General features: G+C 38.5%; 1 protein-coding gene across 6 annotated transcripts in view; it reads right to left on the bottom strand.

Annotated features, from left to right (window-relative positions):
- LOC134820525 (tyrosine-protein kinase ABL2-like) overlaps positions 1-17310 on the bottom strand; it is a 50967-nt gene that overhangs the window by 28529 nt on the left and 5128 nt on the right. For 3 of the 6 annotated variants that reach the window (XM_063830951.1, XM_063830952.1, XM_063830955.1), the window contains exons 2-7: positions 4640-4707; positions 4362-4507; positions 4021-4056; positions 3049-3141; positions 2756-2837; positions 2142-2305 (exon numbers count right to left, since the gene is read on the bottom strand). In XM_063830951.1, coding sequence (XP_063687021.1) covers positions 2142-2305; positions 2756-2837; positions 3049-3141; positions 4021-4056; positions 4362-4507; positions 4640-4691 — 573 coding nt within the window. In that variant the 5' untranslated portion in view covers positions 4692-4707. Of the gene's footprint in view, positions 1-2141; positions 2306-2755; positions 2838-3048; positions 3142-4020; positions 4057-4361; positions 4508-4639; positions 4721-17310 lie in introns of those variants that run through there. The other 3 variants (XM_063830953.1, XM_063830956.1, XM_063830954.1) reach the window with 1 other exon arrangement.

The following is a 17310-nucleotide window of genomic DNA, read 5'->3' as shown; positions in this document are numbered from 1 at the left end:
CTTATAAGCGGGCACTCTGATTTCCAGTTCCGACCAGGTAAGGGGCAGCATTTAAAAAGCGCTTATGAGCGCTTTTTAATTCCGGGCACTCCCCCGTTCCGACCAGGTTAGTGGCAGCATTGAAAAAGCGCTTATAAGCGCTTTATAATTCTTGCCAACCAGGCCATGGGTGATAGAAAAAGCGGTAGAAAAGCGATCATAAGCGCCTATAAGCGCTTTTAAATCCTGACTCTGCCGGTGCAACCCAGGTTGCTCAGAAAAGCACATGCAAGTGGGCACTCTCCAGTTCCGACCAGGTTAAGGGGAATTGAGAAATCGCTTATAAGCGCTTTTAAATTCCGGGCACCACCCCGTTCCGACCAGGTTAGGGGCGGCATTAAAAAAGCGCTTATAAGCACTTTTAAATTCCGGGCACTCCCCCGTTCCGACCAGCTAAGGGGCAGCATTGAAAAACGCTTATAAGCGCTTTATAATTCTTGCCAACCCATGCCATGGGTGATAGGAAAAGTGGTAGAAAAGCGATCATAAGCGCATATAAGCGCTTTTAAATCCTGACTCTGCCGGTGCACCCCAGGTTGCTCAGAAAAGCACATGCAAGTTCCGACCAAGTTAAGGGGAATTGAGAAATCGCTTATAAGCGCTTTTAAATTCCGGGCACTACCCCGTTCCGACCAGGCTAGGGGCAGCATCGAAAAAGCGCTTATAAGCGCTTTTTAATTCCTGCTCACCTGGCCATGGATGATAGGAAAAGCGGTAAAAGCGGTGAAATAGCGATGAATTAGCCGTAATAAGCGATTTCTAAAAAAACGCTTATAATCGATTATAAGCGGTTATAAGATGTAATATAGCGTTTTCCTGACTCAATTTTAAAAGCGCTTATAAGCGCTTTATTTGCGCTTTACAAACAGCTAAATTGCACCCCAATTATAAGCGCTTATAATCGCTTATAAATGGTTCAAAAAAGCGCCTACGAATCGCTTATCCGGCCAACCGCTTATCCACCCGTTTTTGGCGCCAATCCTACTGGAAAACCGCTTTCAAATCGCTCAGCGACGCTAGTAAGCGCTTAAAAGCGCTTATAAGCGCTTTTAAATTCAAAAAAGCGCTTTTTTGAATTATGACATCAATTATAGTCGATTATAAGCGATTTTTTTTTGAACCGTTTATAATCGTAAAAAAAGCGATTGTAAACGGTTTTTTTTTAAAAAAGCGCCGAAAAAGCGCTCAATAAGCGATTATCGGCGACGATCATAAAATATCGTTTATGGAAACTTGCCTAAGTTTTATATTTAAGAAATAAGTAAGTTTTATATTAGAGAAATAAGTAAGTTTTATATTAGAGAAATAAGTAAGTTTTATATTAGAGAAATAAGTAAGTTTTATATTTAAGAAATAAGTAAGTTTTATATTAGAGAAATAAGTAAGTTTTATATTAGAGAAATAAGTAAGTTTTATATTAGAGAAATAAGTAAGTTTTATATTTAAGAAATAAGTAAGTTTTATATCAGAGAAATAGTGTATACCTGGTTCTATGTTATATAGCTCCTCTCTGTGATATGAAGTTGTAGACACAAAGGTACTCAACACACGTTTTTACTTTAAAACTACACAATGGTGAGAAGTAGTAGTAAGTGGTGACCAGTTAACCAGTAACCTACCACTATAGGTACGTTTAGTACAGTCAAATATATATTTATATAATATGTATAATAACTAAAGGATTTGGGTATATGTTTGTTAATAACTTGTGGGACACGCGTCGTTTGTGCCGATTTAGAGGTTTCTACAATGTTCAGAAGTCGAGATGTAAAAAGTGGAAAAGAAAGTGGTAACTGTGGATTTTCCCACTTTGGGAACTTTCTGTGATGAAACTTTAGTCCTGTTCCGAACATTTCCGTTCAAATTGCTTTGGTCCAAATTATTTCCGACAACGCGAACGTCTAATATTTGATTTTTTGTATTAGTTTCCATAAAGGTGTGAGACCATTATCCCGATAAACACTCGACAAAAGAACAGTAAATAACAGTAAATAACAGTAAATAACAGTAAATAATGTGTCTGAAACTCAAATAAACAGTTGCAAGTGTGCCTGAAACTCAGGTAAAACTACCCAAACTGCACACTGCACAGTACACATTACCTGTATTCTGTAATGGTATTTCTTCCCCTCATGCCGCACAGACAGGGAGTACTGTCCCGCCGTGCTCTCGCTCTCCCGCACCAGGAAACTACCGTTAATACCGTTACGTAGCAACCACTCGGCCGTGCTCCGCGTGATCTGTTTGTGGTACCATGGATACCGACCTGGCAGATTAGTTGTCACTTAAAAGGGGAATAAGATCAGAGGATTTGAAGTTTTATAAGATTTCTTACATAGCAAAGAATTTATGCAGTATGAATTTGAAATGAATTTGGAGACAAACATAATTTTACAACTTCAAGAGCTTCAAATACAATACTTAATCATGGGATAGGTATACACAATTCTAGTATTATACTATTAACCATACATAATGAGCCAGATCTCCCCGGGGTATGTTTGGGTTTTATCTTGATTTACACTGAACACATGTAAATGAATACTTTCAAGGTATCCGACAGAAACATGGATAAAAGCCAATTTTATAAAGTAGTGATTACAAGTTTACTAAACTTAGTTTACTAAATTAAGTTTAGTAAACTAAGTTTACTAAACTAAGTTTACTAAACTAAGTTTACTAAATTAAGTTTACTAAATTAATTTATTAAACTTACTAAGACTGTTGAGGGGAGCTAGGTAGTTGGAAGGTATCCAGCCTGATTTACCAAGTCTTGGAACAAACACGTCACTCCAGACCTGCAAATATTTAACATACTAGTAAAGTTGTAAACGCTGACGAACTAATACAGCATGATGTCATGACAGGAGTTTTAACAAGCTGGGACGCAAGGAAATATTGAAATAGTGCAGCCGGTCATAGTCTTAGTAGCAACTGAAAGGCGGGGAAACTATTTACAGAAAGGTCATCAGGAAACAGTAATTTAGTCATTATAAAAGTGACATTTACTTCCACTTGAGATCTGAGTTCCACCCGTTCATTCTTGAGGACGGAAACAGTGTTGTGACCTATTGCGTCAAAATCGTGTAGCACCAGGAAGACCTGAAATGGATATTCGTGTTGATATTTTTGGCAACATTGCAGCTAATATATTATATATTGTTTTAAGAATGCAGCAGAAACACAAAACAGAAGTTATTTAAGTAGATCTCCGTTATCTTAAACGTTACATTGTGGGGAACTATCATTGATGATTCCGCCAATTGAAGTGATAAAAGTTCAAAATAATCTAATTAATTTAGTGAGAGATAATTTTGAAGGTATTCTAGCATATGCAATACGTATTAGTATTACAATATCTGAGGGTCCCGATTCCCGAAGTATTAGTCCAATATTTTGAAAACCTGATTAGGGAAAACCAGTTCCCGAAATATCGATTGAACTTGAATAGTTTTAGAAGCTGAAAAATCGACATCCATACTATCGATCAGGAAAGTCCTGATAATTTACAGACGAAACCAAATTTAAACAAAATTAAACAAATAAACAGTGATCACTGGATCTACCCCAGAGAAAGATAGATAAAATCTATACTTGAGCAGCTAGGGCTGAATGACTTGGTTATAATCCATCTTAAAGTAGAAAATTTTAGAAAACGATTAATGAAATGACTTAAACATGTGGTGTCGTATGTACATATTATTATATATCCTGGAGGAAGTCAACTATGAAAATGGTGAAGCTATTAAGGTATTTTTAATGCAAGCAGTTGGACCAGGATGGCCGAAAAAAGTATTAAAAGATAATGAAGACCGGATGGTGGCTGACACTCAGACTAGAAGGGATAAAACTGGTCAGGTTTATTCAAACTCAGTCCCAAAAACAACAAAACAGCTGGAAAATAACATCAAGAGCGGGCTAAAAAGCTAAATATTGATGTTTTGAAAAGTGCTATAGACAACAATATGCTCTCGAGAAAACCTTTTGTGTGGGGAGGGGATTTAATTCGAGAGGTTGCTGAAATATTAATTCGTCTTTAATATGAAATTAGCTTATTTTGTAAACTTAAGTTAACAGACAATTTGCAACAAAAAACTATTTTAAATTTTCGACTCACGAAACACACAGTGCAAGTGTCTGTCTCCTTCCAAATGCTTGCATTATATCTTGAACTGTTTATATCTCAATGTGATGTTCTCAAGTACAAGTGTATCAAATATAATATGTAATTATTAAGCATTTTAAGTGTATTTAGTGTGGTGACTAATGGTTAATTTGAATGGTGTTTTCTTGATTGAAAAGATGATGCAGGTAAATGTTACCTTGGCTCCTGGATTAAATTCATCTTTTGAATGAGATGTTAAGATATCAGATTCGTGTGTCTTGTCTTTACGACGTTCTCTTAGAATCACATCATCTGCACTTGGTACCTCCGGGAGGGGACCTTTTCTTGCACTCTTGGCAGCTACTGAAATAAAAATTGTTACAGTTCTACTAGCATACAAATTAATTCATAAGAAATAAATCAAGTCTAAATATCATGGCTTTGTTTTAAAACTATAATACAATTTTATATTATAAATGAGTGTTTAATACAAACCTCTTGCGCTGGAGTCACCTTTTTCTTTGCTACTGCTAGCCTTGTTTCCCATAACATCCTCCTTCTTCCTTCAATTCATTTTGATGAGATATTATATCACATTATCAATATATTATATGATGCATATCATATGCAAATTACATGTAATTTTCAGTGCTGTACTTTTCCATGACATTAACACTAGCAATTGTCCTGAACTTAGTCTTCTTACAAAAAAAACTTTTTAAACATTAAGAATTAAAATTATAATCAAATTTTCACAGCAATGCAATAAGAATATTAAATATTATTATCAATTATAGAATACTAGAAACCCGCCGCTAGTCGAAAGCTTTGTTCGAGGAAATTTTAAGCATCAGTTATGTTTTAATTTCTCTTCATCATATAGCCCAAAAACGATACTTTTTACCGCATCAAAAAATTTCAATCACAACCAAAGTTATAAGTTATATATAGGTATATAGCGTCATGAGAGTAAATGTGAGCTAGTTGTGAAATTCTGATATTTCAATCGAGAATGACAGTCAATTGAATTATTGCCAGGCAATTAAAATGTTTAACTGCGCAAAGTTATTTGCGTAATTAGAAAACAACAATATTTTTGTTGATTGTGTGTGCGCGGCGTCATGTCAGCATTGTGTGTAGCTCTAGCGAATTTAGTATCGAAAAAAAAGTATCGATACTTTTTACTGCATCAAAATATTGCAATCACAAACAAAGTTATAAGAAGTCATAGCGTGAGCGTAAATGTGAGCTAGTTTTGAAATTATGATGTATCATACAGCATAACAACGCGCGTTGTTAATCTGTGGTTGCTCGCGCACGTGCATTTTTATCGTTGCTACGCAACAGCGCAGTAAACCTTTGCTTAAATAACGCCATTATTCTAACGATTATTTAACCTCACTTCCGACGTTAATTATAAAAAATCTAAAGCCTAAATCAAAATTCTAAGAATGCTATAGCCTATTCCTATCCTTTTTCTACAACCCTGCTAAAAATGGCGAGGTTTCAACTCCATTTGCGAGCTGGGTTTGGCATCACCAGAGGGTCATTTTGAGGTCGATTTTCGGTGTTTTTTCTTCTATGTCCCCGTTGCCGGGGAAATTTCGTCAAGTTTAAAATATAATATAGATTAAATAATTCGCAATATACAAAGCTAAAGGTAAGGCCTCTATCTATATGAAGGATATAAAATCAGTCCTATGATCACTTAATAGAATACTTTACAAAGGACTTAAAATTCAAAATGTATACTTATCATTACCTTAGGGCCAACAAATTTGGGTCACAATAAATTTGGTTACTATAATTTTGGTTACCATAATTTTAGGCACAAATTTCGCAAATTTTTAGTCTACAACAATTTTAGTCGAATTTTTGACTTTTCGAGGCCATTTTCCATTTCATTTATTTGAGATTTCCATTATTAAGCTAGTTTTTTTTCCAATTTCGCATAAATGTCATACTTTATATTTATAGTGAACTAAGTACAGACAAGGGAACACATGTATCAGAAATTTCCAATGGGCCCATGTGCACACCGTGCGCCAAACGGTCACGTGGACAAATTATCAACCTCGTGATCCTGTAACTTACACCAAATGCGCGTATTTTGGTAAGGAGGAATATTCTCGATCTGGGAAAATTCCAACGGCGAGCCAACATGTTACACACATTAGTTACATACCATAGCTTACAAACTCTTATTACACACAGTAGGGACCTGTTATATGTACAGTTAGCCATATTTAACTTTTTATCATAAGCATATGATAAAGAATGTAAGCTCAATAAAATTCAATTCATAATGTGCTCTACTAAAATTCTGGTCTACTTCAAAAGTAATTGCCAAAAAATTTAGTCACATGAAATTTGGTTTACAACAATTTTAGTAAAAAGTTTGACTAAATTTATGGTAGACTAAATTTGTCGTTCTTAAGGTATTGAATAATAATAAGTTTGTGTAATAGTGAGACAACATACAGCTGAGGGATTGAAGCAACTTTTAAAATAATTGCAGATATTGTATGAATACCCACGTTTGTAGGATTGTAGGGCCCGAATACAAAATTTAATAATATTAGTGGTTTAGTGTATTTTTGGCTCATTCAAAGCATGATTTTATAACCAAAACAAGAAATTGTGATAATTTCCTGTATTTAATCACAGTCACAAAGGAAGAGACAGGTATCAACTCATTTAGCTGAGACACCTCACAGCAGGTAGACCAAAGTGGCTCTTGCTTGTGAACAGTGCATCAACTACCCGCAGAAGCGGTGGGTTGGGAGTGCCCCCTGCTGGAATCATTTTGTCCGTAAAATTGTATACAATATAAATAGTACAGTAATGTATGATCAATAATGTATCAATAATGATTTCGATTGAACATCTCATAAAATCACTTGCTTCCTGCCAGATCAAATACCTTGGGCTAATAATTTATGATCAGAACGTTCAGGTTCGAGTCTCGCTGGCGACATCAATCCTTGGGCCCTGGAGTGAACTACAAAAGTCACTAGGTTTAAACTTGCCACTAAAACATTTCTAATGTGCTAAAAAGGCACGCCGTATAAAGATTCGGCGGAATGGCAGGCTGAGCACCGCCCAGTAACATTTTGCCGTCCCCTGAGAGCATTCTGATCCCTCAGCTCATATTCTTCCGTGTCCATCGAAGTGGACGGTATTAAAGTATAATAGCGAAATTAAACGTTTTAATTTTTTACACTATCAAGAAAACAACAATTCAAGAAAACAACAATTTTATTTAGTATCAAAAGCAAACATAAATATATTTCATACATAACTAGCAAGACCTTTATAGCAAATATTTTAGGGGACTTGGAGTATCAAGAGAGTGATAGAGGGTATATACCTTACCTGGGGACCTCAGGCTATTATGTTCATAAACAAACATAAAAACATAAACCGAATAGAGATTCGGCGGAATGACAGGCTGAGCGAGGCCCAGTAAGTATATACCCATTACAAAAACATGTCAAAAAGAATCCAGGTGATAAAAGATCGAAGAGTGCAGACCATTAAGTTTACAAACCCACCCTTGCCTCCTAAAGTCTTGGTTGGGTAGGTATCTTTGCGAACTTGGTAGCCCAGTACAAAATTATTTCAAACAAGCCGTAAGAATGATTTTTATCCTCAAATAGCCGTTTTAAATCAAAAAGCCGTAGTGCGTAGTAAATCAGAAAATAACAAGAAATAAAGATTTTTTGCAAATTTTTGGTGATACAATCGACTTTTTTGTACAATATACAAGTAATTTAAATTTCGGACTAAGATTTCAACTAGTAGAGACAATACTTAAAATATTACATATATTAACTGTCCAAAATTTCAAACATAAAAATCTAGTCAGCTTTTACTTGTATCACGTTGCGACCCCCACGGTCGTTTCACTATCGTCCACGGTCGTTTCACTATCGTCCTGACGATACAGGGGGAGCCGCGCACTTCGTGCGCGGCGGGTCATACAACGTATGACAAGCTTTTACTGGGCCGCTTTTACTAGGCCACGCTCAGCTTGTCATTCCGTCGAATCTCTATTTATGAACATGATAGCCTGAGGTCCCCAGGTAAACATGACTTTGCAAAATTTAAAAGCTGTGATCTTTTATTTAGCTCAAAACCAAACTTTTCGGTTTAATTCAGAATCCAAGTTGTTCTTGTATCACGTTGCGACCCCCACGGTCGTTTCACTATGGTCCTGACGATACAGGGGGAGCCGCGCACTTCGTGCGCGGCGGGTCATACAACGTATGACAAAGTTGTTCTTAATTGACGATGTCAATTTATGGCAGCTCGGCGCGGCACAGTAGCGCATTTCGCCGATGTCGCTGTGAGAAGCCTTATTGAGTGCGCGGCGCGGCACAGTAACGCATCGCGCTACAAAGTTGTTCCAAATTTGGCTCCTGGGGAGCTAACTTTAAATTTGCGAGACGGAAATTTTGTTGAAAACCGGAAGGTTCTATTTATTTTACTTTTGGAGATATACACCAGCCGGTAGGGTTTGCTGGGATTACCACACAATAAACATTGAACATACTATCAAACTAAAAACTGATAGTAAAAATTTGAGTGTTAAAAAACCTTTTTAACGGATGTTATTCGTTTCAATTTATTGGAAGTAGCGCGCGCCGCTTTCTTCTCGAAATGTGGCCCGAGAGCAAGTGCTGCAAATTAGCGCGCGCTGAGCCAAACCATTATAAACATTGGTTTAAAAACTTTTAGTCCAAATATTAAGAAAACAACAACTAATTCAAGGAAACAAATAAAATTTATAAACCATAACACTTACCTGGGGACCTCAGGCTATTATGTTTATAATTATAGCCTGTAGTATAAACTGAACCCTCTAAGACGCGCAAATTAACTAAAGATTTTTAGTTTCTACGGCGCGCGATGCATTTTAATTTTATGCGCATATGCCTCGTACACCAAGTTTTATTTTACATCCAAAGGGGGATCTGAAACCAAGTTTTCGATCAAACACTGCCATGTGTAGTCAAACGTCGCCAACAATTGCTCTCGTTCGCGTCCAATGAAATCGCTGCATTAGGATACAAGGATACAAGGATACAAGGATACAAAAGTGATAATTATTTTATTGAGTTCACAATAGTTATAATTCTGAAATAATTTAAGTTACACACTTCTAATCATTTACAAATGTGTAGGGATAAAATAGAAATGTTATAATATAATGCTATTTTCTTTAAGTAAATCAAATTTGTATGGTTCATGAGTTTATTTTGAGTTCCTAGAGCATTATGCACTTGCCAGTATTTGAGTGGAAATCTGGGCTCTTATAATAGGCTGTATATTGTTCGTTCACAGAGAGAATTGAATGGATTGCTCTTGCTGTGGCAGTAAATTTGGTAGGATCTAGATTTTTGTTGGAGAGCAGACCGGCTAGGTCAGTGATGTTTTGGGGATAAAAGTTGAATTTTTCCCTAACTGAGGAGTAAAGCAAACAGTCAATTAATACATGGCTTTCGTCCTCGATAGGTTTGAGCCCTTTACTGAAAAAGCAGTAAGTGCACCAACGTTCTTCTCTTGGTACAAGAGGGGTTTCGTATCTGCCCCTTTCAACGTAGAGGTTGTGGCAGCTGATACGAAACCTTGTCAAGCTTTTTCGAAAATCAGGTACTTTGATTATTCGTAGGTATGCCTCTGGTTCAAAATCATGTTTAATTAAGTTATAGAATTCTAGTTTTGGTGAGGAGGCCTTGGCAGATTTCCAGGTATTCACGAATTCTTCCCTCATATTATGACTGATTTGGGTGGAGAGCTTAGATTTTGATGAAGATGAGTGGGGGAAGTTGTATTTGGTGAGAAGCTTTGAGATGTTGGTATACCAAGGAAGGCCCAGCATGATCTGCTCGTGAAATGCAGCACAAAGTAGTTCATTTTCGGTGCTTTCAAGGCGACTATAGTAATCTATTGCAAGTTTGCAGGCTTCAAAGAATAGGGGGTGGCGCCCACTTTCGCCCCAGCAACCTATATTTGATGCTTTTGAATGGACGGACAAAGACCACTTGATAAATTTTAGGTGGAATTTCTCATAGTGGTCCTGTGCAATGTACTTCAGGGTATGCTGGGGGCTGGCTTTGTCATCTATTTTTGAAAGGTATCTCATTGTTTTAGAGTGGGGGCATAAGACTTGACAGCCATAAAGCAGGATTGGTTTGATTAAGGAATCAAATAGAATATTAAGGGCACGGTGAGAGAGGGCATCTTTAACTATATTGCCTTTAAGGCCATATAGAGCACGGAGAGCTTTGGCCCTCAGCTCAGTATTTGCTGCCGTAAAGGATCCATTTCTGTGGAATATTATGCCAAGATAGCAGTACTTTTCGGTGTGCTGGATGGGCTGACCTCCCAATGTAAATGTTTCATGGGACTGCTTCTTTTTGGGAGGGCTGAATATGACAATCTTAGTTTTCTTTATATTTACTTCAAGGCCCATGGAGTTACAGAAGTCAGATAGAATGTTGATATTGACTTGCAAGGCCTTGGGACTTAGAGCAAGAAGGACAAGATCGTCAGCCCAGAGCAGATGTGATATTAGAACGTCAGCAAGAACTGGATAATCACCAACAGATTTCAGAAGAGATGACAAGTTGTTAATATAGATTTTAAAAAGGTCTGGTGATAGGGGGTGTCCTTGCTCCGTTCCTTTGCCAATATCAATTTTAGGGGACAAGAGTTTGGAGATTTTTATATGAGCAATTGAGTTTTTGTACATATCACTTAAGCAGTTGAAGAAGTTACCGGTAATTCCAAGGCATGTTATTTTGTGCAGAAGAAGGTCCCTACATACAGTGTCAAAGGCCTTTCTTAGATCAACAAAGCATGCATAGAGACGAGCTTTTTTAACTTTAGTGTATTTATCAATGACTGTCTTAAGGGTGAAAACGTGATCATTAGTTTGAGCACCCTTCGAGAAACCGAGCTGTTCTTTTGGATCAGGACAGTAGAGCTTTTTGAAGTATAACAGACGTTCAAGTAAAATGCTAGAGAACAGCTTACCCATACAACTGCCAACTGCTATTGCTCTGTAATTGTCTGGGCTGAAGGGGTTGCCTGATTTGTAGATAGGAGTGATAATACTGGTATGCCATGGATAGTAACCTGAGACCAGAGAGTGGTTGAACGTTTTGAGGATGACTTGGAGACAAAGCGGAGTTAGGCTCTGAAGCATTTCGTTTGAGATCAAGTCATTTGAGCAACTTTTACCCTTTTTGAGCTTTTTGATTGCAGAAGTTAGTTCGGGTTCAGATATGAGCTTGTTTAGGATATCCAGATCTGGTGGTTCAGGGTAATGATTGTGATTGTGGTGAGTGGGATCGGGCTCCTGGTCTGGTTTCTTATAGAGGGATGCAAAGAAATCATGAAAGCTAGCTAGATCGAATTTGTCTAGTAGGGGGCTAGTGTCATGTTCTTGTTTAAGCCTTTTAAATTTTTTCCAGTCAAGAATATGACCCTCTTCAATAGCTTCATTTAACTTCCTAAGAAAAGATAATTTCTTACTGTTAACAAGATTACTGTGCTTATTGCGCTGCTTGTAATATTCACGTCTGAGAATATTGTTGCAGTGCTTACTACCTAGCCGGTTTGCTAGCCTATTCAGGTTTCGCCTCGAGGAGTTGATTTGTGGGTCAAACCATTTCTTGTGGGCGGAAGTTTTAGGAGGTTTTTTCACTTTTAACGCTATATCAGCAGCACTGTGGAGACAGTTAGTAATTGCATCGTTCAGTTCATGATTGCCCTCCAAGGTGCTGCTAAATTCGTTTGCTGCAATGTTTTCCAGGTTACTAACAATTTCGGGCGAGTTAAGGGCTGTTTTAAATAGTGAGTGAGAGGTGTTGCTGTCCCACTTATAGCCACAAGGAAAATTAGAAAAGTCTGGGAGCTGGAAGTTGGCAACAAATGGTTCAAATGTGGTAAGTTTCAAGACTAATGGACAATGGTCAGAGTATGATGTAAACTCCTTCACTTGGAGAGAGTTTACATGATCCCTTGCCCATGAGGTGATTACGAAATAGTCAACCACACTGCTCCCATTGTATTTGTGACAGGTCATTTTTCCAGTGGTGTCCCCGAGGGTACGGCCATTAAGAATTTTGAGTTGGTTATTAATAACCATGTCAAGAAAATGTTGGCAGTGGGGTTCAGATATAGTCAGGTCAGAGTTGTTTCTGGGTTCTTCGATGTCATGTTCAAGTCCAATGTCATTGTAAATGTCATGCATGGCAGGTGCATTACAAGAGAGGATATAGTCTGGGAGTTTTCCAGTTCTTGCATTTGCATCGCCACACATGATAACCTCTCCCTTTTGACGTAGTCTGATACAGATGGAGTCAAGAGCGGAGAAAGTATTAGCAGTATAGTCTGGATTTTTTTTGACATAGGACGAATATGCAGGGCTAATATAGTAACATACTAAAAATAGGTCAAAATCAAGCTTAAAAAAGTTTTTGTCAAGTTTGACAACAATAATATCGTCAGATTCGCTACAAGGCACACAAGAAACACCTTTTCTTAAATCATTTTCAGCAAGAATGCAGACCCCTCCTGAGCGAGAATTTTTGCGGTTGCTATTAAAAGAAAGGTATCCTTCAATCTTAACTTGTTTCTTTGTTTCTTGGAGACACAGAATGTTAGCTTGATTGAGGATTGAAAGAAATTCTTTATTTTCAAATTTGTTAGACCCATCTCCTGTGCTGTCCTGAATGTTCCAGGACATTACAGCGAGTTGATCTCGTGAGGCTTGTTTTTTATTGAATTTCATGGTTATTCTAACGCTCTGTGGGGGGCTGCTTTCTATAGGATCTCATACCAAAGGCACGGTATAGGCCAAGTTTGATATTCATACAGAGTTTTTTTAGACCATACTCTGAGACATGAAGTTGGTCTTCCTTCAGAGGGTTAGGAGAGTCTTCAGATGACTCAGCAGCAGAGATGGCTCGGGAGAAGTTTCCAGTGTTGTTTACAGTGAAGAGGCGCCGGTATAAGTCACTAAGCTCTCTTTTAGTGGAGACAAATTGGGTGATCTCCGAAACAAATTGATTTGTTAGATCACTTATTGGGCCAGGAGTTGGAGTGGGCAGGGAGACAACAATTTTAGCACTGGAACTTGAGAGGAGTGTGTCGATGGCTTCTTTTGCATCCTTGACTGCTTTATTAACATGACGGTCATTATATCTGTAATCATTAACTCCGAGCTGAAGAATGTAGCAGTCAACTTCTGGTTCTTTGATCACATCTCTCATGTGTTTACCGTTCAGGTCAGTAAAGGAACCTACTTTCTTTTTTTCAACCTTGAACCCAGAAGAGAAAGACTCGGCTATAAATCCGTTCATCTGAGAGTCATGAAGGAGGAGCACTTTTCTCTGTTTTCTGGTTTTTCTATGGGGGTTCTGAGTTGTGCTATTTGAGCTTTCACGGTTCTGGTTTTGAGCAGGATGAGGCGAGGGCCTTTTCTTTTGGGGATTTTTATGGCCATTGGGCTGGAGAGACTGCAGGCAGGCCTTAGAGACCTCAACCTCGTTTTTAATAGCAGTGATATTTTCTTCAAAGGCTTTAAGGGAGGTAGCAGTGTCTTGTTGATTTGAGTTGATGCTACTCATGATTTCCTCAAGCTTTTCAAGTCTCTTGTCCACAGTATTCAGCTCGTTAGACAAATTAGGGGAGCTGGGGCTACCTTTTTGATTGGATTTGTTGTCAGAGCACAAGACAAGAGTTTGCAGGGTGGTATGTTGCAGGCTAATTTTAGCTTGAAGGTCAATAACAGAGTTTTCCATGGTTTGGAGGGAGTGGGTGACGCAGTCAGGCTCAGCTGAGGTAGATGGAGGCTCAAGAAGAAGCAAGCTGAGGCGTTTGTGACATGCTTTCACAGCTTTCTTTAGTCGTTTCTTACAGTCAATGAGGGACCCTGAGTTTGAGCTACCATGACGAGAAAGTTCACTTTTCACCATTTTTTCTTTTAATGAATCAACGGCTTCTAACATTGCTTCTAGACTGAGAGGGAATGTCTCACTATCAGAGACTGAAGTTTTACTGCTGGTCACGGAGGGAGAGCTTGAGGCCAGAGGAGATCCGACTGGGGAGCTTCCAGTGATGATGGTTTGTAGTGATGTTAGTGTAAGAGAAGATCTACGTCTGTTTTGAAGCGACTGGGAGCTTGCGGAGTCTCCTGGGGTCTTGGGGGCAGGTACAGTTCGCGAGTACAGGTTCGCGAGTACAGGAGTGATGGCCATATCAATAAGAGGTGTAGATAGAGCGTTTCTGGTACGCAGGAAGCTGGAGTTGCAGGTCCTATAGGTCACTGAAGTGCGTGCAGCAGTGATTGCATTGTCTTTGGGTATTTGGTGAGTGTACTTTTTTTGGAAATCAGTACCATGCATAACGAGAACTGAGCCTTGGTCAAGTTTGATTGTGATGGCATTTCCAGAGTTCTTAGCCTCTCTAATGAGCATACAGCGTTGTTGACCGAGTGACAGAGTAACAACAGGTTTAGAGAGGTCAACCTCTGGCTCATTATCGCTATGTTCGCCACAAGAATCTCGACCTGTCCTATACTGGTTGATCAAAAAGCAATCAGAGGAACAATCGATGTTGTTGGGTTGAAAGATGTTTTCCGCCATGTGCTGATATGCTGCAATAAGACGAGGACATTCTGACACAGAGTTGGCTTTCATTACAATTCCTGAGAATGCGTAGTCAACAGGGCCATACCAAGATGACAGTCGTGGGAGCTGTACTTGAGCCTGCTTGTGGATTGTGGTGTACTGTTTGAGGGCACCAGTGTTTTCAATTTCACAAGCGAACTGATCACATAGCTGACTTGGAAAAACATCCTGGAAGAGACTAATACTACAACCAGAGTCAGGGTTACTGAGCAAGTATTGTCCAGGGGTTGTGATGGTAATAGGTTTCGTAAAATCGATGATATTTCTGTCAGAAGGAGAGGAGTTGTTTCTCGATCTAGTAGACCGAGGGTTGTCTTCAGTAATAGTTATGTCTTGCATGAAGAGAGAATGGTAGGGAGCACATGATGAGATTGGGGCCAGGACACCATCGAACCAACCAACAGCCTGAAAATAAGATGATGAGAGTAAAACAGTTTTGAAATGAGTGAGTGATATCAAATGGAAAGATAGATTAAACAAGAGGAATAAGCAGAGAGAATTTTCAAAGAGCACAAAGCCTAAATAAATGAGTGTATGGTGGTATGTAGTGGTGATGTTGTGGCAGGGGAGCGGGGGCGGGTTGGACTGCAAGGTCCCAAAGGGGAGGGATAGAGATAATTTAATGTCTATAGCAGGTTGGGCGTGGGATAAGAGTACAATGTATTATAGAGTAAAGGGGCTGAAGAGGGTTAAGGGAAGGGTTGGGCTAGATAGGGCGTCTACACTAGTTTGTTGATATAGAATATAGATAATAGATACATGTACTCAAGATAATACCACAACACTACTATAAAAATTACCTCTATTCAAGGATGTCCATGCAGTCCAGAGTACCCGCAACAGGTAGAGGGAGGGAGGGGTGGGGCTAGGCAAGGGTGGGGTAATGGAGGAAAGAATGTTTGTGTCATGGTGATGGAGATGCAGTGCGGATGTGTCATGAATCTAAAGAAAACTCATCTTATTTCCAAGGCTGATAGCCAGTCTTCTGATGCCACTGGCCCCAAGAGCTCACATGCACCCCATTACCAAGTCGTTTACAGCTGCATTCTTTGTTGCGGGTACTCTAGACTTCCATGGTACATCCTCAAATTATTTGTTATATAGTAGTGTTGAAAGTATTAAAACTGCATTATGTAATTGCTTGACATACGTTGCATGCCACTTTTCGCGCGCGAAGCGCGCGCCGCCGATTCGAAACATGTATCAAATGTAAGCCAAGCTCCGCTTATGAATGTATGATTGTATGTAATTCAATTATTCATAATGACTTGCAAAATTCAGCGATTTCATTGGACGAACGCAACTGTTGGCGAAGTTCAACTACAAAAGGCACCGTTTTATTGAAAACCTGATTTTATGTTTTAGCCCCCCTGTGCATCGTAAACGTACTTAATGGTAGAAGCCGCGCATTAGATCATATGAAACAAAATCAAATCTATTACATTTAAAATACAATGTGTCCCAAAAGAAACTTTTCACACTGCACACGCAACCTTGCTCTAACCAGAGCGTTAGTAGCGCGCGACCGCCGTACGTGTATACACATGGTACGGCTATATGAACACGCAACCCTTTAATACCTCACGCAAATATTTTTAGAATTGCAAAGCAAAGAAATTTCAAAAATTAAAATATATGGGTCATGTTAAACTTGGATTTCCTGAAAGATTCGTCAAATTTAATAAATTACATTGGGTGTGGCGCGCCAATCCCTTTTTCGCTACTGCCACCATAAAGTGATTACGCTTTTAGCTAAAAACTTTAAATTTTCTAAACATATTTGGTTTGATATTCAATATTATTATTTATTATTATTTATTATAATATAAAAAATATTAAAGCATTTTCCTTAAAATTTCAAATTGGTTCTAAGGAACGTCACTATTCAATCATAGTGATCAGCTCCTCATCCACCAACATTGAACATACTCGTTACCGCATAATGAAGCTCATTGTTGCTCGCTAGCGAATAGCTTTCGATGAGATTACTGATTGGGTGACGAAATCACTGCTTAAGTGCCAAGATCAAGTATCAGCAATATCTTAAAAGAGCCATAACTCGGTTAAATTGTGAAAAACCAACTTGAAATTTTGGGAAAGCAATTCAATTATCAATGAAACTAATGAAACTAATAAATCAATGTTTTAGCTCATTTTACAAAGTCAATATTTAAAACAATTAAAATTGTATAGTGCTCAATTTGTAAATGACTAGTTGATCTTTGCTATTGGAAGTTTGTCAAGGACTGGCAGCTAGCGGGGGCAAGGAATGCACGGGCTTAGGGGCTTTTGTGCACACCAGAACACTAGCTCGGTAGATTTTTGGAAACTAGAAGGACTGAAAACTAAAATTGTTTTTGATGGAGGCTGAGGCATGTTTTTGAGAGGGACGGTATAATAGCTTGTGGTAACAACAGGCCTTTACTTTAATAGGATGAAGTTTTAGTTTTAGGACAGGAAGAA

This window comes from Bolinopsis microptera, chromosome 9 (genome assembly GCF_026151205.1).
Source record: "Bolinopsis microptera isolate Bmic1 chromosome 9, MBARI_Bmic_1.0, whole genome shotgun sequence".
Lineage (NCBI taxonomy): Eukaryota > Metazoa > Ctenophora > Tentaculata > Lobata > Bolinopsidae > Bolinopsis > Bolinopsis microptera.
The sequence above is the reverse complement of the archived record's forward strand: the minus strand, read 5'-3'. Positions and strand labels throughout refer to the sequence as shown.